The sequence below is a fragment of the Anomaloglossus baeobatrachus genome, chromosome 12, assembly GCF_048569485.1.
Source record: "Anomaloglossus baeobatrachus isolate aAnoBae1 chromosome 12, aAnoBae1.hap1, whole genome shotgun sequence".
Lineage (NCBI taxonomy): Eukaryota > Metazoa > Chordata > Amphibia > Anura > Aromobatidae > Anomaloglossus > Anomaloglossus baeobatrachus.
Window position 1 is genome coordinate 12,621,032 of NC_134364.1, and position 25,237 is coordinate 12,646,268.

General features: G+C 51.6%; 1 protein-coding gene and 1 long non-coding RNA gene across 2 annotated transcripts; both read right to left on the bottom strand.

The window, feature by feature from the left end:
* Window positions 1-1,389: 1,389 nt before the first annotated feature.
* Window positions 1,390-6,963, bottom strand: LOC142257779 (kinetochore protein Spc25-like). The gene is made up of 7 exons (XM_075329971.1): window positions 6,892-6,963; window positions 6,576-6,751; window positions 5,229-5,294; window positions 4,723-4,869; window positions 4,547-4,651; window positions 4,203-4,301; window positions 1,390-1,588 (listed from the first exon to the last, which is right to left on the bottom strand). The coding sequence occupies exons 2-7, from the start codon at window positions 6,718-6,720 to the stop codon at window positions 1,458-1,460; spliced, it is 693 nt and encodes a 230-aa protein (XP_075186086.1). The 5' UTR covers window positions 6,721-6,751; window positions 6,892-6,963; the 3' UTR covers window positions 1,390-1,457.
* Window positions 6,964-22,206: 15,243 nt separating this feature from the next.
* Window positions 22,207-25,237, bottom strand: LOC142257400 (uncharacterized). The gene is made up of 4 exons (XR_012727624.1): window positions 25,158-25,237; window positions 23,921-24,069; window positions 23,296-23,443; window positions 22,207-22,334 (listed from the first exon to the last, which is right to left on the bottom strand). It is a non-coding gene; the product is annotated as an uncharacterized LOC142257400 (long non-coding RNA).

Below are 25,237 nucleotides of genomic sequence, written 5' to 3' on the forward strand. Positions count from 1 at the left end.
TGGCAGCCTAAAGCAGCCACTATGCCCTACGTTAGTGATGGGGGGGGGTGAGAAATATCTTAGACACTTGCTTGCACTAATTTGTAAGTGAAAAGAAATAACCAGACAAAAAAAAAAAAAAAAAAAAAAAAAAAAAAAAAAAATAATAAAACCACACCTTTATTTGAAATATAGTAAAAAGCCCCTCTTTCGCCACTTTAATAACTCCCAAACACCCCTCCAGGTCCAACGTAATCCACACTGGATCCAACAACGATTCAGCTCTGCTACATCTGTCCTGTCACAGTACACGGCCATAGAGCATGACTGCCGGAGAGACCAGAGACAGACATGCCAAAATCACTCCAGCATTGATGGTGTTATTCTGGAACGGAGCTGGTAAGCTGTGTTTGATGACAAAACCGCACGTAAAACGCATCAGTGTTATAGCATGTGTTTTTCCTTGCGGTTTTCATCCCCTCAGTGATTTCAATGGGTGACAAAAACCTGCAAAGAATAAAACGTGCTGCTGCTTTGTCACATACTTTTGTAAAAAAATACACTGACAAATAAACTGCAACGTGCTCACGGAGAATGTGACTTCTCATAGACTTTGCTGGGAAATCAAATGTCAGAAAGTTCTGACAACACTTCACCAAAAGAAAAGACGCAACAAAAAAACGCAGAGTGTGCATGTAGCCTAAAGATCCTTTATGATATGTTAATGACTAGTCCCAAGGGCGTTACATCCCCCGACTAGCCGCCCTCTTAGCATGTTAGTACACCCACATAAATGCGGGGCACTTCATCATGTGTATTAGACCTCTGTGCAGCTGGGGCGCGTACACCCGCCTTCATACTGCGCATGACCGGAGGTGCCCCGCATTCAGATCAGCCCACAGGCACCCGCAGCACTGAATAGCATGTTGTTACACCCCTGGCGGTGGATGAGACACCCTCACGCCTAGGCCCTGGCCTCATAAGTATATAATAAATGATCTTTAAAAATACTTTTTCTAAAGATTCTTTTATCTATGCTAATGTATACAGTGACGGTTAGGCAGGGATTAGCAATATGCACCCACAACTACTTGTGGTCCCGGATGCATATTGCACCTGACAGGTTCCCTTTAAGGTCATCATGAGCTCAGGGTTAAAAGGGAATCTGTCAGCAGGATTTTACTACCTCATCTAACAGCAGCATGATAAAGGCAAAGAGATCCTGAATCCAACAATGTATCCCTTAGATTACAGGCTGCAGCCGATCTCACACAATAGAATGAAAAGATTGTACAGTCAGTGAGGTGTCAATCACAGGAGGGGGCTGCTGGACTGCTGTGCGGGTGACTAGTCCAGTAATGATAATCACCAGGTAATAAAACCCATCATCATGCAACACACACACACGGCTGCAAAGAAAGTGACATTTATTATAACACTAGAGATATATACATAGATACAGACACAGGACACAGACATTATTTCACTTGTGTGCACAAAGCAGCAAAGGATTTGCGCAGGTTGGCGAGCAGTGCTGAGAAGTTCTTGGTTTCTTGCACTTTCCTCTGGTATTCAGCCATGCAGTCCAGCGGAGGGTCACAGTCCGACACTGCAGGGAGGAAGAAGGGACGGAATTACTACAGGCGTCAGCTAGATGGGCAGATGGTGACCCCCTGATACTACTGTGTTTTTCCAAAAATAAGCCCTCCCCCCTAAAATAGGCCCTAGGAAGGATTTTCAGCATTTTCGGAGCAAGGTTTAAATATAAGCCCTCCCCCGAAAATAAGCCCTAGTCCCGGATCAATAATAAAGTGTCCGTGCAGCTAAAAAAGTTACAGATACTGCAGGACACTTCATTATAGACAGCGGCACCCAGCAATTACACGCCGGCAAAAACCTGAGAGGCAGTGCAGTGCAGCGCAATGAACAGGACCTGCGGCCAGACACATGACTTACTCTCATCATTCCCTGATGTGTGCGATCGGCTGTGTGTGCGCCTGCAGCACCTACCGGAGGTCACAGGAGGACCTGGGAGCCACACAGATGTCCGGGTCTGGTGAGTATGAGTCTCCTGGGAAGAGTGAGTGAGTGTCTTGCTTTTTTGGGGGGGGTGAGAGTGGGGGGGGGGGCATTGAAAAAGATTACTGCACCCGCTGTAACAAAATGCAGCAAACCGCACGCGGTTTGCTGCAGTTTTACCGTGGTATTGCCGCGTGCAGGTTGGTACATGTGTTTTATTGAAAGAGAACAGGAACAACAGGAACAACAGGAACAACAGGAACAACAGGAACAACAGGAACAACAGGAACAACAGGAACAACAGGAACAACAGGAACAACAGGAAGAACAGGAAGAACAGGAAGAACAGGAACAACAGGAAGAACAGGAAGAACAGGAAGAACAGGAAGAACAGGAAGAACAGGAAGAACAGGAAGAACAGGAAGAACAGGAAGAACAGGAAGAACAGGAAGAACAGGAAGAACAGGAAGAACAGGAAGAACAGGAAGAACAGGAAGAACAGGAAGAACAGGAAGAACAGGAAGAACAGGAAGAACAGGAAGAACAGGAAGAACAGGAAGAACAGGAAGAACAGGAAGAACAGGAAGAACAGGAAGAACAGGAAGAACAGGAAGAACAGGAAGAACAGGAAGAACAGGAAGAACAGGAAGAACAGGAAGAACAGGAAGAACAGGAAGAACAAAGACAGATCGCTGAATTTCTCACGGTCAGCAGTGAGTTCACATTACCACCCGTGGGAAATGCCCTGTGGTTACCTCTGCTGTCTCGCTGCGAGGCTGAATTCAGCAGTGTCAGTCGCGGCTGGATGCCAGCATCGCAGGAAGTGGATTATGTTGGAGCTTTGTTTGAGGAGGGGTTAATAAAACGGGTGAACGAGGCTTATTTGTGTTTTATTTAAAATAAAGGATTTTTCGGTGTGTTGCTTCACTTTACTTACAGGTTGATAATGTCAGCTGTTTCATAGACACTGCCATGATCAAGCCTGGACCTAATGGCCGCGATCCACCGCCATTAACTTCTTATTACCTGGATCGCCACGGCATCTAAAAGAGCCGGGGACACTCCAGTACTGCCACATAATGGATGCGACACACCCGGGGCAGCTGCGGCTGATATTCTCAGCTGCGGGAGGGAGGCGGGGGACATTAACCCTGCCCCTCGCCCTCCCCAGCCTGAGAATACCGGGCCGCCGCTGTGTGTTTACCTTGGCTGGACGGTAAAAATACAGCGGAGCCCACGTGTTTTTTTTTCTATATTTCCATTTGATTTGTATGTGTATTCTATATGTCTGTGTGTGTGTGTGTGTGTGTGTGTGTGTGTGTGTGTGTGTGTGTGTATTCTATGTCTGTGATCTGTGTGTGTTTACTCTCTGCTCCGCTTCCTCTTCCTGTCATAATGACATCACTTCCCTGCAAAACCGCAGACAGCGATGTACATTACCGCAGGTAAACCGCCAAATACCGGAGGGAATAACACAGGAAAACGCAATGACCCGCACAGAATTTGCTGCCTGCGTTATTCCCTGCGGGATTTCACGATTACATTACAGTCAATTGAGTAAAATCCCGCAGAGACGTGTAGAAAAGAAGTGACATGCAATTGTTTTTGCTGCAGGAATCCTGCAGCAAAACATGCAGCTGTCAAAATCCGCCTAGTGCGCACAGGATTTTTTTTCCCATAGGTTTTGCTTGTGATTCACTGCAGAGATGTTATGAACATTTTCTGCAGCAAAACCGCAGGAAATCCGCGGCAAAATCCGGTAAGTGCACACAGTGTCAAGGGAGGAATTTGCGTTGAAGACTGCTAATGGAGTCCTCATTTGGGATATCCAGAGACGGTGCCGTATTAGCTGTATATCAGTGCCAATATATATCAATGTATATAAGACAAAGAACACAGACATGCTCTCTTTTCAGCCAGCATCAGAGTTTGTAGCTTCACATTTTGGCTTCATGATCTTTGATTAACTCCTTCATGACTATACAACTTTGAATTATATTATAAGTCTATGCGGTGGCTACATAGGCAGACAGATAATTATATAACTACATCTACATTTTGATTAGTTATATACACACAGATATTCTTATTACGTTTAAACAAAAAAGCTATTGCTCAGGTGACCTCCCCAAAAGTGGAGTGAAAGGTGAAGAGAAGTCCCCCGGCTTCTGCTCCCGCTCCTGGTGAGCGACGATGCGACTTACACTGATATTCCCCGTCCTCGTTGAAGTATATGACGCAGGAGAACGGCTCCTCCAGGTCTCTGGGGTTAATACATCTAAAGACAAACTGCAGCCGGTCACCTGGGAAGAGAAGACGGCGGCCGGTTACATCTCCACAGATTTCGCCTTCGTCCCTCCATTGCTACAGCGAACTCGCAAGTTAAAAACTGGAAAGTTTGGAGACGTCAGCGCCGGCCGCATCTACCGGAGGAATCCTTCAAATATCTGCAGAGCACTCGTCTTGGATCCTGAAAGCTCAGAGCCGATGACACCGGCCCCCAACAATCCTCAGACCCCCCCCCCCCCCCCCCACCGTCCGCACTCACCCCGCAGCTTCCGGATCTCCAGCCCCATACGCTCCTTGAATAACACGGCCGATTGCTGCAGCTGCTTCAGCTTCTCCTTATTCGCCGTCCGATTTGCCAAAACAACTACAAGAGAGGACAACACCCATCATCCACCGGCCGCACGTCACCCCGGGGAGCGCTCGGGCGGCACTTACGTTCCTTCTTGTGGGCGACTTCCTCCCGCAGTTTGCGGATCTGATCGGACAGGTCAGCGCTCAGCCGCTCATTCTCCCTGATCTTGCCGATCTCCCGCAGGACGTCCTCCTGCTTCTCCTCAATGCGCCGGTTCTGGCTCTCAATCTCTGCGGACGCAACAAGAGGACGGTGTCAGCAAAGAAAGCGGCAGCAACAAGAGCGCCCCGAGGAAAGGGGGCAAGAGCGCCCGGGGGACGAGGGGGGGCAGCTGCAACAAGAGCGCCCCAGAAGTTATCAGGACCTGGCCCCACGGGCACATTTACCAGATTATCAGAATACTAAGTATAATCTGGACCTGGTGCTGGATTATCAGACGCTCAGAATTTAGACCTTTTGTTGGATATTGGCACATACTGCCAGAATATTAAATATTCAGGATTATTGAGATTATACAATATTATGGACTTTTCTCAGAATTACCCGGACTAATCTGGATTATTTAATGTCCCGGATTATCGCTCCTTACCTGCCCGAAGCTCCAGGACTTTGTCAATCATTCTCTCTCCTTCTCTGTGTTTTGCAGTTAGGGAATCTGGAGAAAACAGGAAATGTTACCGGCTCCACACCCTGCGCCACTCTCCTCCCCATGCCCTGCGCCACTCCACTGTGCATCACTCTCCCCTCTCTATGCCCCTCGCACCCTGTGCCACTCTCCTCCCCGTGCCCTGCGCCACTCCACTGTGCATCACTCTCCCCTCTCTATGCCCCTCGCACCCTGTGCCACTCTCCTCCCCGTGCCCTATGCCACTCCACTGTGCATCACTCTCCCCTCTCTATGCCCCTCGCACCCTGTGCCACTCTCCTCCCCGTGCCCTATGCCACTCCACTGTGCATCACTCTCCCCTCTCTATGCCCCTCGCACCCTGTGCCACTCTCCTCCCCGTGCCCTATGCCACTCCACTGTGCATCACTCTCCCCTCTCTATGCCCCTCGCACCCTGTGCCACTCTCCTCCCCGTGCCCTATGCCACTCCACTGTGCATCACTCTCCCCTCTCTATGCCCCTCGCACCCTGTGCCACTCTCCTCCCTGTGCCCTATGCCACTCCACTGTGCATCACTCTCCCCTCTCTATGCCCCTTGCACCCTGTGCCACTCTCCTCCCTGTGCCCTATGCCACCATCTACAATACTCTCCCCTCCCTGCACCACTCAACCTGCTCCACTCCTGTGCCACGCTCCTGCTCTTTACGCTCCCCTATGCGCCCCCTCGCTCTCCCCCATACACACACTCCCCTCTGCGCCCCCACGCTCTCCCTTCTGCGCCCACCCCCCCACGCTCTCCCTTCTGCGCCCACCCCCCCACGCTCTCCCTTCTGCGCCCCCCCTCCCACGCTCTCCCTACTGCGCCCCCCCCCTCACGCTCTCCCTACTGCGCCCCCCCCCTCACGCTCTCCCTTCTGCGCCCCTCCCCTCACGCTCTCCCTTCTGCGCCCCCCCCCCTCACGCTCTCCCTTCTGCGCCCCCCCCCCTCACGCTCTCCCTTCTGCGCCCCCCCCTCACGCTCTCCCTTCTGCGCCCCCCCCCTCACGCTCTCCCTTCTGCGCCCCCCCCCTCACGCTCTCCCTTCTGCGCCCCCCCCCTCACGCTCTCCCTTCTGCGCCCCTCCCCTCACGCTCTCCCTTCTGCGCCCCCCCCCTCACGCTCTCCCTTCTGCTCCCCTCCCCTCACGCTCTCCATACTGCGCCCCCCCCTCCCGCTCTCCCTTCTGCCCCCCCCTCCCGCTCTCCCTTCTGCCCCCCCCTCCCGCTCTCCCTGCTGCGCCCCCCCCCCTCATCCCCTCTTCTCCGCGCCCCGCCCCCGCGGATCCCCTCACCGGTCACGTTCCGCAGCGCCTCCCGGTAAGAGTCCCGGATTTCCTGTGGAGACGGCTCCTCGCTGCTCGGACTGATGAACCGGGTGCGGAAATCCTGCATAATGGCGTAGAGGCCGTGATCGTCGTCCATCCTGGCGGTGGCCATGTCTTCCGCCGGACTCGCACCGTTATCTGCACTGAACGGGGAGAAACGAAAAGTTGGAAACATCAGAAATCCCGGAACCTCCCGGAGGCGGGTCCCCAGCGTGCACCGAAGCCCCCACATTACCACATAGCCCCTCCCTCCATGGCGCCCGCAGCAGCGACCATCACTCACCGGCAGCCCCGGTATATAAGGAACGTGAGTGCACCGCCCACCGGATTCGAATATTGCCGCGCGGCCCATGCCGTGACGTCATTCAGCCCAATCAATACACCGCCGACTGCGCACGCGTGCTAATGAGCGCCGGGCGCCTCCGCCATCTTTGTTGTGGGCAGAGTGCCCCGTTACCTGAGCTCCCTCTTGTGTACGGGAGCCGGAGGTCGGGATTCTCCTCGGTTTCTCGGTCTTTATTGTTGTAATTCAGGAATAGACTGAAGATCAGACACTGATCGTTCTCTGTGCAGCTAGAGAGGACGGATCCAGATGTACGGAGGCCCCCAGGTGACATCCCGGCTGTTCTCACCCATAAGGCTATGTTCACACTTTGCAGTGGTTCTGCAGCGGTTTTTTTCAGTCTCTCTATCAGGACTATTTCATTACAAGCTGCAGTTTTCATCACTTTCAGCTTCTTCCCTCCAATAAAATCAGTAACTCTGATTTTATGTTTTTCTTCAGTTTCAGCGTTCACCGTATGGGACAAATATTCAATTATCTCAGACTGGGAAGAGGAAAGACTCATTCATCCGAGGAGTCCGGCTTCAGATAAAACGAGCCGCCATGTGGCTGTACGACTGTACGTTACACAGCGGTCAGCAGCAGACGACGCGTCCCGGTGACGTAACTCGCCTCCATTATGGTCTAAGTGAATTGTGGGAAAACTCATCTGCTTTATCAGGCTATGTTCACACGCGGCGTTTTTACAGCATTTTTTTTGCACTTCTGTGATGGCCGGGCCAAGTTCAGACCCGCGGGGGTCCAAAAGTACCTGAGAGCCGTCGGGATTCACCTGGATCCAGCCCTCAGGGAATAAAAAATAAATCAAGCGCGCTATACTTTACCAGTCTCCGGCTACAACAGCACCCATTGCTCCGCCTTCTACTTCAGAGGCCGCTCATTAGCCTCATGCATATTCACTGCTTTCCACGCCCACCAGCATTGGTGATTGGTTGCAGTCAGACACACCCCCAGCCTGTGTGACAATGTCTGCCTGCAACCAATCACAGAACCGGTCTGCAGGTCTATCGTACACTAAAAATGACGTAAGGTCCCCCCTATGTTATAATACCCAGCTCAGATAAAGCCTATGGCTACAGGCTGCAGCCCCCAGCCGTGCACTTATCTTGACTGTTCAAAAACAGGAGAAAAACGAGTAGAACTGCTTCACAAAAATATGTATTTTTATTCAATGTCTTAATTTATCTTTTATCAAAAAAGTGAATCAGAAAAAAATACATATACACAGTACATATGGGAACATGATGGTAGAAAAGTGAGAACAAGAGGAGGGATGTTAAAAAGACACAAACATGACCTGCAAGGATACTTATGCAATCAAATATCAGAACAACCACGTGACTCCCTGATGAAGCAACGGCGCATAAGCAGTCACCTGTGAAACGTACGTTGGAGTTCTTTGGGGGACTTAACCCCTTCCTCACCTCACAGACCTCCTTGGTTACTTTGCAATCGCAGACTTTATTGTGGTATGTATGGGGATCCTGCCAAGTTATATGTTCCCTTTGCCGTGATACTATGGGAAGCTTCCCTGATTAAATGCTGACCCAAAGCACTGATATATAATCGGCTATGTGGGACATTATATTTGGTGAAGATCCTTCTGCAACCACCAGTTGTATTCATAGTGTCACATGCTGTATGAGTTGAGTATACATATGTGTGAGCTTTAGGCTATGTGCGCACTAGGCGTTTTTGCCGCGTTTTTAGCGGCGTTTTTTACCGCGTTTTTGTGCTGAAAACGCAGTGACATTGCTTCCCCAGCAATGTCAATGGGTTTTCAGAAGTGCTGTCCTCACACAGCGTTTTTTTTTAGCTGCGTTTTTGTGGTGACCACAAAAACGCAGCATGTCAATTATTTCTGCGTTTTCCACTGCGTTTTTCACTCATTGAATTCAATGAGATGTTAAAAACGCAATGAATAACGCATATAGCCGCGTTTCTATGACTAAAAACGCAGCTATAAACGCAAGGGGTGGGCACTACAGTGACGTGTACAGGAAGAGGATTCCTTCTGTTGGTAAACACAGAAGCATGAATCCTCCCGGTACCGTCACCCGCTGCCTCCACCTCCCGTCCTGTGCATGTCAGCTCCGTGCGGCGCCATGTCTGGGCGGGAGGTGGAGGCAGCGGCGAAAACCAAAGTGAACAGTAGAAAAATAAAAAAATGTCATATATACTCACCTGTCTGCAGGGTCCCGGTGCCATGCCCGCTCCCATCTCCTCCCGGTCCCGCCGCTCTGGTGTGTGCAGTCTCCCCGGGGCAGGACCTTGCTTGCAGGACCTGGCGCTGATCACCTGATGCAGTCACCTGACGCATCAGCTGATCGCGGTGTCGCCGGCTTTTTCGCGCCCGGCCGGCTATCAGCTGATCCTGCCGTCAGGGGACTTCATCAGCTGATTACCGGCAGCTCCGGCAGCGATCGTATAGGATCAGACTCCTGTCCAATCGATCACTCCAGGAGCTGCCGGTAATCACCACAGCACATAAGTGAGTATTATTATTTTTTTTTTTCTACTGATGCATCAGCTGATTGTATAATCGGCTTTTATACAATCAGCTGATGTGTGATGTGATTCAGGCACTTGATCCTGACACATCATCTGATCGCTTTGCCTTCCAGCAAACCGATCAGATGATATTGGATCCTGATTGGACGGCGCGGGACCCTGACCCAGGATTACTGCGGAGGGGGGTTTATTTCAATAAAGATGGAGTCACTAATTGTGTTGTGTTTTATTTCTAATAAAAATATTTTTCTGTGTGTTGTGTTTTTTTTTTATCATTACTAGAAATTCATGGTGGCCATGCCTAATATTGGCGTGACACCATGAATTTCGGGCTTAGGGCTAGCTGATAATATACAGCTAGCCCTAACTCCATTATTACCTAGCTAGCCACCCGGCATCAGGGCAGCTGGAAGAGTTGGATACAGCGCCAGAAGATGGCGCTTCTATGAAAGCGCCATTTTCTGGGGTGGCTGCGGACTGCAATTCGCAGTGGGGGTGCCCAGAAAGCATGGGCACCCTGCACTGTGGATTCCAATCCCCAGCTGCCTAGTTGTACCCGGCTGGACTCAAAAATTAGGCGAAGCCCACGTCATTTTTTTTTTTTAATTATTTCATGAAATAATTAAAAAAAAAGGGCTTCTCTATATTTTTGGTTCCCAGCCGGGTACAAATAGGCAGCTGGGGGTTGGGGGCAGCCCGTATCTGCCTGCTGTACCCGGCTAGCATACAAAAATATGGCGAAGCCCATGTCATTTTTTTTTCTTTTTGGGCAAAAAACTGCATACAGTCCTGGATGGAGGCTGCTGAGCCTTGTAGTTCTGCAGCTGCTGCCTGCTCTCCTGCATACACTAGTGAATGGAGGATGCTGAGACTTGTAGTTCTGCAGCTGCTGTCTGCTCTCCTGCATACACTAGTGAATGGAGGATGCTGAGACTTGTAGTCCTGCAGCTGCTGTCTGCTCTCCTGCATACACTAGTGAATGGAGGATGCTGAGACTTGTAGTTCTGCAGCTGCTGTCTGCTCTCCTGCATACACTAGTGAATGGAGGATGCTGAGACTTGTAGTTCTGCAGCTGCTGTCTGCTCTCCTGCATACAATGAACATCATTTTGAAGAAGGAAATGACATCAGACCTTTTTTTTTTTTTTTTTTTTCATCAACAATCTTTAATGGCATTGTGCACTGATTAAAAACGCAGTGAGCAAAAACGCAGCAAAAAACGCACCAAATCGCGGCAAAAACGCATGCGTTTGTGCCGCGTTTTTTTTAGCCGCGGGTGCGTTTTTTAGACAAAAACGCACATAAAAACGCAGCGTGAAAAAAACGCCTAGTGCGCACATAGCCTTAGATTATGTGTAAACAATTCAACTGACATGTGACTGGCCTTTAGCTGACCTTGGCTGAGAACCTCCGTCTTTATATATACGGGTAATGGATTATTCATAAGCCTGGTCTGCTTGTGGTGCAGTCATATATTGTTTAGTGGGTTAAATGCACGTATATGTGCTTTTTTGCCTTAAAGCAATAACTGTAAACACTGACATGTAGCTCCTGAGTTTCTCTTGCATGCTTACATGATTTCTCTTAAGAGTTTTTATGTAAAACCAGTATGATATTAGACGGCATGCAGAAGTGTCTCAGTTAATCTCTTGGTATACTCCGTTTGATATACTTTCCATGTGACCATCACGTGGTTGTTCTGATATTTGATTGCATAAGTATCCTTGCAGGTCATGTTTGTGTCTTTTTAACATCCCTCCTCTTGTTCTCACTTTTCTACCATCATGTTCCCATATGTACTGTGTATATGTATTTTTTTCTGATTCACTTTTTTGATAAAAGATAAATTAAGACATTGAATAAAAATACATATTTTTGTGAAGCAGTTCTACTCGTTTTTCTCCTGTTTTTGAATCTGTTTGTGAGTAGCTCTGGCACACAATGCAGTGTCCCCACTAGGGATAACTGCTGTGTGTCTGCATATATTGTTGGACCTATGTATCTATCTTGACTGTGTATCAAAATAAGTGGAACTGCATGGTGTTTTATTTAAAAAATAAACAAAAAAAAAAACAAAAACAGTGCGGTCCTCCCTAATTTTGATACCTAGCCAAACTGGGGACTGGTATTCTCAGGCTGGGGATACCCATGTATATTGAGCGCCCCCCAGCCTAAAAAATATCAGCATGCAGCCACCCAGGATTGTGGCATCCATTGGCTGTGACAGTCCCAGCACTTTACCTGGCTCTTCCCTCCCAACTGCTCTGGTGCGGTAACAATCAGGTCACAGCTGCCACTAAGCCCTAGATAAGTAATGTCAGGCGTCTATGAGACACCCACATCACTAATCTGTAAGTGAAAATAAACACATACACCGAAAATATAAACACCCCACCCTCTTTCACCACTTTATTAACCCCCAAAACACCCCAGCAGGTACGGACGTAATCCACACAAGGAATCGTCGGGGGACCGCAAAATTCTCCCCATCGCTAGCAAATCCAGTGATGGGGAGAGAAATATCTCTGACACCAGAAATCCATTGGACGGGTCACTTATGCTCTGGGACACAACTGTAGAAGAAACAGAAAAATCAATACATTTCATAAACAAGAATAAATTTACTGGAAAATTCTCTAATTTTCACGACACTGCATACGAGCACCAAGGCTCCTGCTGAAGAAAGCTATTTGAAACGTGCGTTGAGGCTGCTGGGGGGGGGACAGCATACATACAGCTATGGAAGTGTTACCATGTTATGGTGCATATTTATGGGGGTTTAGTTTATCTATCTACAGTGTTGTTGCTTTGCTAAATATATTATTGGTGTATTTCCACCATTTCTACTTACTTATGGCTATTTTTGCTCCCTCTTCTATCCCCATGGATAACATGAACAATTTACTGTATAACCTTTGTTAAACGGCGAGTGTCCATTTATTGGTGCAACACTAAATATATAGTAATTTTTTGATATGTGGCCATTATTCAACTGTTGTCAACTTACAGTGGGGACAGAAAGTATTCAGACCCCTTTAAATGTTTCACTCTTTGTTTCATTGCAGCCATTTGGTAAATTCTCATTAATGTGCACTCTGCGCCCCATCCCCCATCTTCACTGAAAAAAACAAATGTAGCCATTTTTGCAAATTTATTAAACAAGATAAAACTGAAATATCCCATGGTGATAAGTATTCAGCCCCTTTGCTCAGACGCTCATATGTAAGTCCCATGCTGTCCATTTGGCCGGTGTCACACTTGCGAGTGCCTCGCGCGAGTCTTGCAGTGCATCACCCGGCATGGACTCACACTCTCCTCACAGGAGTGGGTCGGTTGCATGCATCTCTATGCAGCTGAGACGCTCCTGTCCAGAGAGTGTGAGTTCATGCCGGGTGATGCACTCGCAAGTGTGACACCGGCCTTTCCTTGTGATCCTCCTTCAGATGTTTCTCCTCCTTCATTGGAGTCCAGCTGTGTGTAATTACACTGATAGGACGTGATTTGGAAAGGCGCACACCTGTCTATATAAGACCTCACAGCTCACACTGCATGTCACACCAAATGAGGATCATGAGGTCAAAGGAACTGCCCAAGGAGCTCAGAGACAGAATTGTGGCAAGGCACAGATCTGGCCAAGGTTACAAAAGAATTTCTGCAGTACTCAAGGGTCCTAAGAGCGCAGTGGCCTCTATAATCCTTACATGGAAGAAGTTTGGGACCACCAGAACTCTAACTAGACCCGACCATCCAGCCAAACTGAGCAATCGTGGGAGAAGAACCTTGGTGAGAGAAGTAAAGAAGAACCCCAAGATCACTGTGGCTGAGCTCCAAAGATGCAGTAGGGAGATGGGAGAAAGTTCCACAAACTCAACTATCACTGCAGCCTCCACCAGTCGGGCCTTTATGGCAGTGGCCCGACGGAAGCCTCTCCTCAGTGTAAATGAAAGCCGCATAGAGTTTGCAAAAAACACATGAAGGACTCCCAGACTATGAGAAATAAGATTCTCTGCTCTGATGAGACGAAGATAGAACTTTCTGGTGATAATTCTAATCGGTATGTGTGGAGAAAACCAGGCCCTGCTCATCACCTGCCCAATACCATCCCCAGAGTGAAGCATGGTGGAGGCAGCATCATGCTATGGGGGTAGGGACAGGACGATTGGTGGAAATTGAAGGAAAGATTAATGCGGCCAAGTACTGAGATATCCTGGAAGAAAACCTCTTCCGGATTGCTCTGGACCTCAGACTTGGTTGAAGGTTCACCTTCCAACAAAACAATGACCCTAAGCACACAGCTAAAATAACAAAGGAGCCGCTTGAGAACAACTCTGTGACCATTCTTGACCAGCCCAGCCAGAGCCCTGACCTAAACCCAACTGAGCTTCTCTGGAGAGCCCTGAAAATGGCATCCACCCACATTCACCATCCAACCTGACGGAACTGGAGAAGATCTGCAAGGAAGAATGGCCGAGTATCCCCAAATCCAGGATCCCAAGAAGACTCATGGCTCAACTAGCTCAAAAGGGAGGGTGCATCTACTCACTACTGAGCAAAGGGGCTGAATACTTATGGCCATGTGATATACTGAGCAAAGGGGCTGAATATTTATGAGCATGTGATATACTGAGCAAAGGGGCTGAATACTTATGACCATGGGATATTTGGTTTTCTTTTTTTAAAAAAATTGCAAAAATGTCTACATTTGTTTTTTTTCTGTCAAGATGAGGGATGGTGGCAAAGTGTACAATAATGAGAAAAAAAAAGAGAATTTTGTTACTTACCGTAAATTCTTTTTCTTATAGTTCCGACATGGGAGACCCAGACCATGGGTGTTTAGCTTCTGCCTCCGGAGGACACACAAAGTACTACACTCAAACGTGTAGCTCCTCCCTCCTAGCATATACACCCTCTGGTAGCCAGTCCTAGCCAGTTTAGTGCAAAAGCTGAAGGAGGACATCCACCCACAAGTAGAGACAGAGCAAAACCCGGAACAACCGGAACCTCTGTCTACAACAACAAGAGCCGGTGAAAACACACGGAACAAGAAACCTGCCAACAGGCAACAGGGAGGGAGCTGGGTCTCCCATGTCGGAACTATAAGAAAAAGAATTTACGGTAAGTAACAAAATTCTCTTTTTCTTCATCGTTCCTTATGGGAGACCCAGACCATGGGACGTTCCAAAGCAGTCCATGGGTGGGAATAAACAGAAAAACTGAGAAGTAAGCGGAACCTAACTTCACAAATGGGCGACAGCCGCCTGAAGGATGCGTCTGCCCAAGCTCGCATCTGCCGAAGCATGAGCATGCACTTGGTAGTGCTTCGAAAAGGTGTGCAGACTAGACCAAGTGGCAGTCTGACAGACCTGCTGAGCCGTAGCCTGGTGCCTGAAAGCCTAAGAGGCACCGACAGCTCTGGTCGAGTGTGCCTTGATCCCCGGCGGGAGAGGCACTTGAGTACACTGGTAGGTATCGGAAATGGCCGACCTAATCCAACGAGCCAGGGTCGGCTTAGATGCCGAGAGGCCCTTACGCTGACCAGTGGTCAGCACAAAAGAGAGGTGCACCGCCTAAGAACAGCGGTGCGAGACACATAGATCCGGAGCGCCCGCACCAGATCCAGAGTATGCAACGCCTTTTCAAAGCGATGAACAGGAGCCGGACAAAAGGAAGGCAGGGAAAATGCCCCGGTTAAGGTGGAAGCAGCAACCACCTTAGGGAGAAAGTCCGGAGTCGGACGGAGAACCACCTTGTCTTGATGAAAAAACAAAAAAGGGGTGACTCCGAAGAGAGCGCAGCCAAAACAGAGACTCTCTTGAGGGAAGTTATGGCCACTAGAAAGACCACTTTCTGTGAAAGACGAAACAAAGAAACCTCCCTAAGAGGCTCAAAGGGGGGTTTCCGGAAGCCGTGAGGACCGGATTAAGGTCCCAGGGCTCCAAAGGCCGCCGGTAAGGCGGAATGATGTGAGATGCGCCCTGCATGAAGGAGCGCACCTGAGCCAGCCGGGCGATACGCCGCTGGCACAACACTGACAGAGCCGAGACCTGTCCCTTAAGGGAATTGAGGGATAGTCCTAGCTGCAGACCGGACTGTAGAAGGGACAGGAGGGTCGGCAAGGCCAAAGGATACTTCCGAGCTCGAGTCATAGTGGAGATGACTTCAGGAGGGATACCAGAAGTCGTCAAGATCCAGGACTCAAAAGCCACGCCGTCAATCTGAGAGCCGCAGGATTCTGGCGGAAAGACGGACCTCGTGAGAGAAGGTCTGGACAGTCCAGGAGATGCCATGGCACCTCTACGGACAGATGGAGCAGGTCAGGGTACCAAGCTTGCCTGGGTCAGTCTGGAGTAATGAGAATGACCCGACGGCCCTCTTTTCTGATCTTGCGCAGGACTCTGGGCAAGAACTAGAGGGTGAAACACGTAAGACAGACGAAGCTGGGACCAAACTTGAACCAGTGCGTCTGCCGCAAAAACCTGAGGATCGTGGAGCCACGGTTTGACGGCTGAGATAATCTGCCTCCCAGTTTTCCACGTCTGGGATGTGGGCTGCGGATATGGTGGACTAGGAGTCCTCCGTCCACCGAAGAATGCGTTGAACCTCCAACATTGCCAGGCGGCTGAGTGTCCCGCCCTGGAGGTTGATGTAGGCAAACACTGTCGCGTTGTCTGACTGGACTCGAACGTGCCTGGCCGCCAACAGATGGTGAAAGGCTTAGAGAGCTAGAAACACAGCTCTGATTTCCAGCACATTGATCCAGAGGGCTGATTCAGACAGAGTCCAAGTGCCCTGCGCTCCATGGTGGAGATATACAGCTCCCCAGCCGGATAGACTAGCATCCTGGTGAGGATCACCCGGGACGGGGCCAGGAAGGAGCGTCCCTGAGACAGAGGGGCCGAAGCCACCACTGAAACGAGCCCCTGGTCTGTGGCGAAGCCACCACCCCGTGGAAGGAGGAAGTCCGCTTGTTCCAACAGCGGAAAATATCCAGCCGCAGAGGCCGCAGATGGAACTGGGCAAGGGAATCGCTTCCATTGACGCCACCATCTGATCCAGCACCTGTATTAGGTGCCTGATGGAACGACGTCGACCGCCAGCGGAGGGACTGCTGTTTGACTAAGGGCAGCTTCACAAGTGCCGACAGAGTCTCGAATTGCGTCCCTGGGTTCGTGAACTTCTGGGTCGAAGTCAGAGTGGACTTGGACAGAATGACAAGCCACCCGAATTGGTTAGAGTGGCGAGAGTGAGCGAGGCACTCCGCTAACAGTCTGCACTGGATGAAGCCCAGACTAGAAGGCCGTCCAGGACAAAAGGATCACTGCCAACCCCTAGAGGTGCAGGACCGCAATCACAGCTGCCCCGACCTTGAGAATACTCGAGGGGCCGTGGCTAACCCCAAGGGAAGAACCACGAATTGGACCACTCCGATTGTAAAACGTAGCCAACGCTGGTGTGAAACTGCAATTGGCACATGCAGATAGGCATCTCTGATGTCGATGGATGCTAGGGAATCTCCTTGGGTCATTGATTGATCGCAGAGACTCCATGCGAAAATGCTGTACCTGAACATGCTTGAGAAGCTTGAGATCCAGGTCGGAAGGCACCGCCCTCTTCGGGGACTAGGAATAGATTTAAGCAGAAATCTCAGAACCGTTCCCAGTCGGGAACCGGTACAATTACTCCATTGGCCTGCAAGAATGCCACAGCCTGTGAGAAGGCGGCGGCCTTGGAGCAGGGGGGAGTTGACAGAAAAAATCTGTTTGGCGGGCTGGATAGAATTCCATTCTGTAGCCGTGGGAGATGGTATCCCGCACCCACTGATCGGAGACGTGTTAAAACCATACGTCGCCAAAGTGGGAGAGCCTGCCACCGACCAAGGACGTTGCTGGCGTGGCCAGATAGCCAGGAGGAGGCTGACTTAGTGGCAGCATCTCCTGCGGTCTTCTGAGGACGCGGCTTCGTGCGCCATTTCGGTTTACGATCCTTGGCTGAGCTAGTGGACGACGCCGAGGGCTTAGAGAACGATCAGATGGAGGAACGAAAAGAACGAAACCTCGACTGATTCTTGCCCTGGACAGGTTTCCTGGTTTAGGTTTGTGGCATGGAAGAACTCTTCCCGCCAAGAGCTTCCTTAATAATTTCATCCAGTTGTTCCCGAATAGTCTGGTCCCAGCAAAAGGGAGCCCAGCAAGGAACTTCTTTAGAAGCATCTGCCTTCCACTTCCGAAGCCACAGGAGCCTGCGGATAGCGAGGAAATTAGCCGAGGCCACCGCAGTGCGGTGAGAGTCTCCAGCATGGCAGACATGGCATAGGATGAAAAACCTGAAGTCTGGAAGTTAAGGCAACCATTTCGATCATAGAGTCCCTGTGAGGGAATGCATCTCCTCTAGAGAAGCAGAGATGGCTTTGAAAGCCCGCACTGCTGCAAAAGATGGGGAGAACGAGGCCCCTGCCGCCTCCATACAGATTTGGCCAGAAGGACAACCTGGCGGACAGCAAAACCTTAAGTGAGGAGCCATCAGCCACTGATACAACGGTCCGGGCTGAGAGTCTAAACACCGGAGGGACCACCTTTGGTGAATGAGCCCACTCCTTGACCACCTCTGGTGGAAAGGGAAAACTGTCATCAGAACCACGCTTTGGGAAGCGTTTGTCAGAGCAGACCCTGGGCTTGGTCACAGTGGCCTGAAAACTGGAGTGGTTAAGGAACACACTCATTGTTCTCTTAGGCGAGGTAAACTGGTGCCTTTTCGCCAGAGAGGGTTGCTCCTCTGATACTGGCGGATTGAGGTCCAGTACAGAATGAATGTACAGTGGGATCCTTAGAGAGGTGCCGTCAGCCACTGATACAACTATCCGGGCTGAAAGTCTAGACACCGGAGGGACCACCCTTGGTGAATGAGCCCACTCCTTGACCACCTCTGGTGGAAGGGGGAAACAGTCATCAGAACCACGCTTTGGGAAGCGTCTGTCAGGACAGGCTCTGGGCTTGGTCACAGTGGGCTGAAAACTGGAGTGGTTAAGGAACACACTCCTTGTTCTCTTTAAGGTATACTGATGCCTTTCTGCCAGAGGGGGATGCTCCCCTGATACAGGCGGATTGAGGTCCAGTACAAATACAATGGACGCAACCAAATCATTAGCATCTGCATCACCTTCGGACACATCAATGGTACATGAAGTAGCGCCCGAGCCCCTAGTAAAGACATCCTCCTCGTCCAGTGAGTCAGCTCGTGAATCAGAGCTGCGGGACGGGGAAGGACAGGGGACCCTGCGTCTCCATTTTAGGAGGACGGGGTCTGAGACCAGATGAAGAGACCTCTGTGAGCTTTGCTGAGCGAGCCGTAGCAGCAGAAGCGCCCTTGAGAAGGGGGGCTAATGCATGCTCAGCACCACCGGAGCCGGAGCAGCTGGAGGGACCACTGATGAGCCTCCAGGCTGAGGGACCACTGTGTTTATGTGCTCGGTACAGGCAGTACAAGTCTACATGCAGTGCATATTAAGAACAGCCTTGCTCTGATGTGAGACATGCTGCAGAGGTGGGAGCTCTGTCCTAGAATAGCCCCCAGCAGAGTATATAAACAGAGAATATAAGCAGCTGCACAACCGGAGGTTGTGGCTTGCCAGACCGTTTAACATACATTTCTGTGCCCTCCAGTCCCCCAGCACAGGCCCCCATTTGTCACAATGTGGTATCTCTGTGCCTATGCAGACATTGAGAACGCTGAGAAAATGGCGACCGGAGCGAGGAGAGGGGGCGGGGCCTACTCTGAGAGCGGGCAAATGAGGTATACAGGGGAGGGAATCCTTCCTCAGTGAGGAGTATCCGTTCCCTGTGCTGCACAGCCGCTGGGCGGAGCCGCACTGTCCCTCTGCATGACTGACATGCAGGGGCAGTGAAACCGAAACTAGGCCTCAGGCGAAGCCGGGGCCTAGATTTAAACATGCGGCCAGCGTGCAGGCACCATCGGCGCGGTTCTCCAGTGAAAACTGGAGAACCGGCCGGAAATGTTAACACAGTCATATAACACACTCTCCCCAATATATAAAGTACAAGGGACCCCTGGAAAGACCACTTTCTGTGGTAAAAACGTCTCAGTACTTAGCTTGTGAGACGCAGGTGCCAGGTCCCTGAGGGGTGAGCGCTCCGTCCGGCAGGATCCTGAAAGGGCTGCGGATGGAGACCGGTCTCCTGCAAAGCAGTGAGAACCGTGATGGCTCCCACTTCAAGCCAGAGCCCCAGGGGATGGTGAAGGAGTGCGGCATGAAAGGGCTCCAGCCTTGTAAAATCAACCTTAACAGCACCGCCGACACAGTGGGGTGAGAAGGGACATGCCGGGAGTTCAGACTGGACCCGCTTTTCTTCCAAATCTTTGAAATCAAAAAAAATCAAAAATCAGAGAATGCATGTGTGTGACACAAAGCATTGAAACTGGCTAGGACTGGCTACCAGGGGGTGTATATGCTAGGAGGGAGGAGCTACACGCTTGAGTGTAGTACTTTGTGTGTCCTCCGGAGGCAGAAGCTATACACCCATGGTCTGGGTCTCCCATAAGGAACGATGAAGAAAAATACCAAGTGGCTGCAAGGAAACGGAGTGAAAAATTTAAGTGGGTCTGAATACTTTCAGTTCCCTCTGTATATCCATGTATACCTTGTGTATCCCTCTCCAGCAGAATGGGGGTCTGAATACTTTCCATACCCTCTGTATATTTAATTTTTTTTTTAAATATTGTATTCAAATGAAATTTTAAATATTTTTGATACAATAAAGTTGCTCTTGGAGGTGTGATTTACTGCTGCTGGTTCTTGTCGTTTTCATCCCTGGATTGGGTTATTACCAATATACATGTTTGGGGGTTTGGTCGTCTGTTGTGTCACATATGGGATATCTGTATTCATTTCAATGTACTTTCCTTCCACGATCATCTCTGTCCCCACACACAGCAGAGTTCCCTATCGGTATGTCACTGGAGTGTGAACACGGCGAGAACATACAAACTCCTTACACCTATTGTCTTTCGTGGGATTTGAATCCAGGCACCCAGAGGAGGAAGAGGAGGCCGCGTGCGGGGCCCGGAGGAGAAGAGGCCGCATGTGGGGCCCAGGCCCGGAGGAGGCCGCGTGCGGGGCCCAGGCCCGGAGGAGGCCGCGTGCGGGGCCCAGGCCCGGAAGAGGCCGCGTGCGGGGCCCAGGCCCGGAAGAGGAGGAGGCCGCGTGCGGGGCCCAGGCCCGGAGGAGGCCACGTGCGGGGCCCAGGCCCGGAGGAGGCCGCGTGCGGGGCCCAGGCCCGGAGGAGGCGGCCGCGTGCGGGGCCCAGGCCCGGAGGAGGAGCCCGGAGGAGGAGGAGGCCGCGTGCGGGGCCCCAGGCCCGGAGGAGGAAGAGGAGGCCGCGTGCGGGGCCCAGGCCCGGAGGAGGAAGAGGAGGCCGCGTGCGGGGCCCAGGCCCGGAGGAGGAAGAGGAGGCCACGTGCGGGGCCCAGGCCCGGAGGAGGAAGAGGAGGCCGCGTGCGGGGCCCAGGCCCGGAGGAGGAAGAGGAGGCCGCGTGCGGGGCCCAGGCCCGGAGGAGGAAGAGGAGGCCACGTGCGGGGCCCAGGCCCGGAGGAGGAAGAGGAGGCCACGTGCGGGGCCCAGGCCCGGAGGAGGAAGAGGAGGCCACGTGCGGGGCCCAGGCCCGGAGGAGGAAGAGGAGGCCACGTGCGGGGCCCAGGCCCGGAGGAGGAAGAGGAGGCCACGTGCGGGGCCCAGGCCCGGAGGAGGAAGAGGAGGCCACGTGCGGGGCCCAGGCCCGGAGGAGGAAGAGGAGGCCACGTGCGGGGCCCAGGCCCGGAGGAGGAAGAGGAGGCCACGTGCGGGGCCCAGGCCCGGAGGAGGAAGAGGAGGCCACGTGCGGGGCCCAGGCCCGGAGGAGGAAGAGGAGGCCACGTGCGGGGCCCAGGCCCGGAGGAGGAAGAGGAGGCCACGTGCGGGGCCCAGGCCCGGAGGAGGAAGAGGAGGCCACGTGCGGGGCCCAGGCTGTAGTTGTTACCGGTGTATATAGGAGGGGTGTCTGCACACTTCATTCTGCTGAATAATAAAATGACAGAATAGGTTTATATTGAGCGGAATTTTAGCATGTTGGTTTACCCTCCACACGTCACCCTCTCTCCTGGCCCCTCGGGGAAAATTAATCGGCCACCCCTGCTGCAGCCAATCACAAACTAGCATGTGCAGGTGATGGGGTTTACGTTGGTGACCCTTTCTGTGGTCCTGTAACTATAAATCTCAAGGAATTTGGCGCCTCTTCCTCCAATAATGACTAGTATATAACTCCTCAGTGTTGTCAGTGCAGAACGAGCGCAGAATAATCCTCAGACCGGCAGCGGCTCTCCGGACAGGAACGTGCAGCTGCATAAACATACATGAAATAGAGCCGCTCCTATCTGGAGAGCAGCAGCCGTTCCAGTGCGATGCGATCCGTATAAGAGTGTGAATAAAGCCCTAATGACTGCTGCAATCCCCCATCAATCGCCCCAGTGAGTGATAAGGAACGGTAACAACAAAACGAAGGACGGGGGTTAACGGGGCGAATAATCTGCGCTGGATTTATGCTGCAGATTAGGAAGTGCCCAATTGTGGATCTCACTGTAATTTATGATACTCGCAGTTACAAATAAAAACGTCAGGAGCCGGCGCCGACCTCTGTGGATTTTTTTTCATTTTATAATTAAAGCTCAAGCATCAAAGACAAAAAAAAACCCAGCTTCTCGCACAGCGCAGACTTTATTATATCAGTTCTGGGCAGGATTACAAGACGCTGGGATTATTGGATTTCTTCTGGAAAGATTATTTAAGTCTCCTCCTGAGATCTTCATTTTTCTTAATCTTCAACCTTAAATAAAAAAAAAAAAAAAAAAAAAAAAAAAAAAAAGGTAGAGATCAGTCCAGACCCATCAGCAGCAAAATGAGGCGAGTAACCGGGACCTCAGAGGAGTCTGTACAATCAGGGCTATTATATCATTAAGTCTACAGTGGCACAAAAAAAAGTTCCCAGAAACGCCCCATGCCACCAGGGGAGCGATGAGAGGATCTTCTGGCTCCAGCAATAGACGTCCACCCATCAGAAGCGAGGAGATGATCGAGGACATGGACAGAGAGCGAGGCTCCGGAGGCCCAGGACACCCACACAAGTGTAATATCAGCACACCAGTGTACTACGGACGCAGATCAGTGTATATATCACAATTACGACAATACCTTCTGTATTATCCTCCAGAGCTGCTGTAACTGTGTTCATACATTACTGATTCTGAGTTACCTCCTGTATTATACTCCAGAGCTGCACTCACTATTCTGCTGGTGCAGTCACTGTGTACATACAGTACTGATCCCGAGTTACCTCCTGTATTATACTCCAGAGCTGCACTCACTATTCTGCTGGTGCAGTCACTGTGTACATACATTACTGATCCTGAGTTACCTCCTGTATTATACTCCAGAGCTGCACTCACTATTCTGCTGGTGCAGTCACTGTGTACATACAGTACTGATCCTGAGTTACCTCCTGTATTATACTCCAGAGCTGCACTCACTATTCTGCTGGTGCAGTCACTGTGTACATACATTACTGATCCTGAGTTACCTCCTGTATTATTCTCCAGAGCTGCACTCACTATAAAGCTGTAAGACAGGTGAGATCTGCACGATGCTCAGAGGCGCCGGCAGGGTCCAGAAATCCTCTGTCTGTTTCTCTTCCTCCGGTTCTTACGCGCCCGCTCACAGTATGCAGCAGACGCGCCTTTGTGGGAGGGGGATACATGATAATATTGGGCTTCCGTGAGCTCGGCACGTACCTAATGTCTGGTGTGAGCCGCGCGCTGTGGGCGGAGCTGCAGGGAGAGTGACAGCTGTCTGTGTTGCAGCTCTGGGAACAACTCGTCACTCGTGAAGGTTTTTGGTCACGGTCACGCTTGAGGCGGCTTCCATCCTGATGGCGGAAACCTGCAGAGAAAATAGAAACATTTAAGTCATAAAGTGTAGAAAAAGCATCAAAGAAACGCCCACAACATTATGGCGGCCGCGGACATCTTCATAAGAAATGCTGCCAACATGACTCCGCCCAGGGGTGTGCTCCCATCTCTCCAGAGTGCTGCACTCCTCCCCTTCCCCTCCAGAGTGCTGCACTCCTCCCTCCCTTTCACTCAACAGCTGCACTCACAATTCTGCTTGTGCAGTTACTGTGTACATGCATTACTGGTCCTGTGTTACCTCCTGTATTATACTCCAGAGCTGCACTCACTATAAAGCTGTAAGACAGGTGAGATCTGCACGATGCTCAGAGGCGCCGGCAGGGTCAGAAATCCTCTGTCTGTTTCTGTTCCTCCGGTTCTTACGCGCCCGCTCACAGTATGCAGCAGACGCGCCTTTGTGGGAGGGGGACACATGAGAATATTGGGCTCCCGTGAGCTCGGCACGTACCTAATGTCTGGTGTGAGCCGCGCGCTGTGGGCGGAGCTGCAGGGAGATTGACAGCTGTCTGTTGCAGCTCTGGGGATGACTTGTCATCACTCGTGAAGGTTTTTGGTCACAGTCACCCTTGAGGCGGTTTCCATCCTGATGGCGGAAACCTGCAGAGAAATAGAAACATTTAAGTCATAAAGTGTAGAAAGTGTCTAAGGAAGGGACCACGACATGATGGCGGCCGCGGACATCTCCCAGAGAAATGCAGCCAGCAGGACTCGGTTATGGTGTGCTTACCCCTTTTTCTCTTAAGAGTGCTGCACTCTCCCCCCACCTCCTTTCCAGAGTGCAGAGCCCCCCCCCCCTTACTCTTCAGGGTCCTGTGCTCCCGCAAACCCCCCCCCTCTCCAGGGTCCTGTGCTCCCACAACCCCCCTCTCTCTCTACAGTGCTGCGCCCCCCCCCTCTCCAGGGTCCTGTGCTCCCACAACCCCCCTCTCTCTCCACAGTGCTGCGCCCCCCCCCCTCTCCAGGGTCCTGTGCTCCCACAACCCCCCCCCCCCTCTCTCCACAGTGCTGCCCCCCCTCTCCAGGGTCCTGTGCTCCCACAACCCCCCCCCCTCTCTCCACAGTGCTGCCCCCCCCCCCTCTCCAGGGTCCTGTGCTCCCACAACCCCCCCTCTCTCCACAGTGATGCACCCCCCTTTTGCTCCAGGGTCCTGTGCTCCCGCAACCCCCCCTCTCCACAGTGCTGCGCCCCCCCTGCCCCCCTTTTGCTCCTGGGTTCTGTACTCCCGCAACCCCCCCCCTCTCTCGAGTGCTGCACCCCCCTTTTTCTCCAGGGTCCTGTGTTCCTGCAACCCCCCCTCCCTCCAGAGTGCTGCGCCCCCCTCTCCAGGGTCCTGTGCGCCCACAACCCCCCTCCCTCCAGAGTGCTGCGCCCCCCTCTCCAGGGTCCTGTGCGCCCACAACCCCCCCTCCTTCCAAAAGTGCTGCATCCACCCTTCCTCTCCAGGGTCCTGTGCGCCCACATCCCCCCTCTCTCCAGAGTGCTGCACCCCCCTATTTCTCCAGGGTCCTGTGTTCCCGCAACCCCCCCTCTGTCCAGAGTGCTGCACCCCCCTCTCCAGGTCTGATGTGCTGGCTCACCGCGCTTTGCAGAGGTTTATGGGAGGATGTACCCCGAAATATAAAACGTATCATGCAGAAAAAAGCGCCGCCTGTGCAGCCCCCAGAGCGGTAATCACAACACTCACCGTGAGCGGGCGGATGGCGCCGGATAGAAGCGCACACTGCTCCCAGCCATTCTGCACAGAAAGACCGAATGACGTGCGTC

Excerpts from the sequence above, each read along its gene's own strand:
- LOC142257779 (XM_075329971.1), bottom strand. The coding sequence starts at position 6,720 with ATGGCCACCGCCAGGATGGACGACGATCACGGCCTCTACGCCATTATG. Across the intron at positions 5,295-6,575 it reads GGCGCTGCGGAACGTGACCG|ATTCCCTAACTGCAAAACAC; the intron begins GTGAGGGGATCC and ends TGTTTTCTCCAG. Across the intron at positions 4,302-4,546 it reads GGAGATCCGGAAGCTGCGGG|GTGACCGGCTGCAGTTTGTC; the intron begins GTGAGTGCGGAC and ends TTCTCTTCCCAG.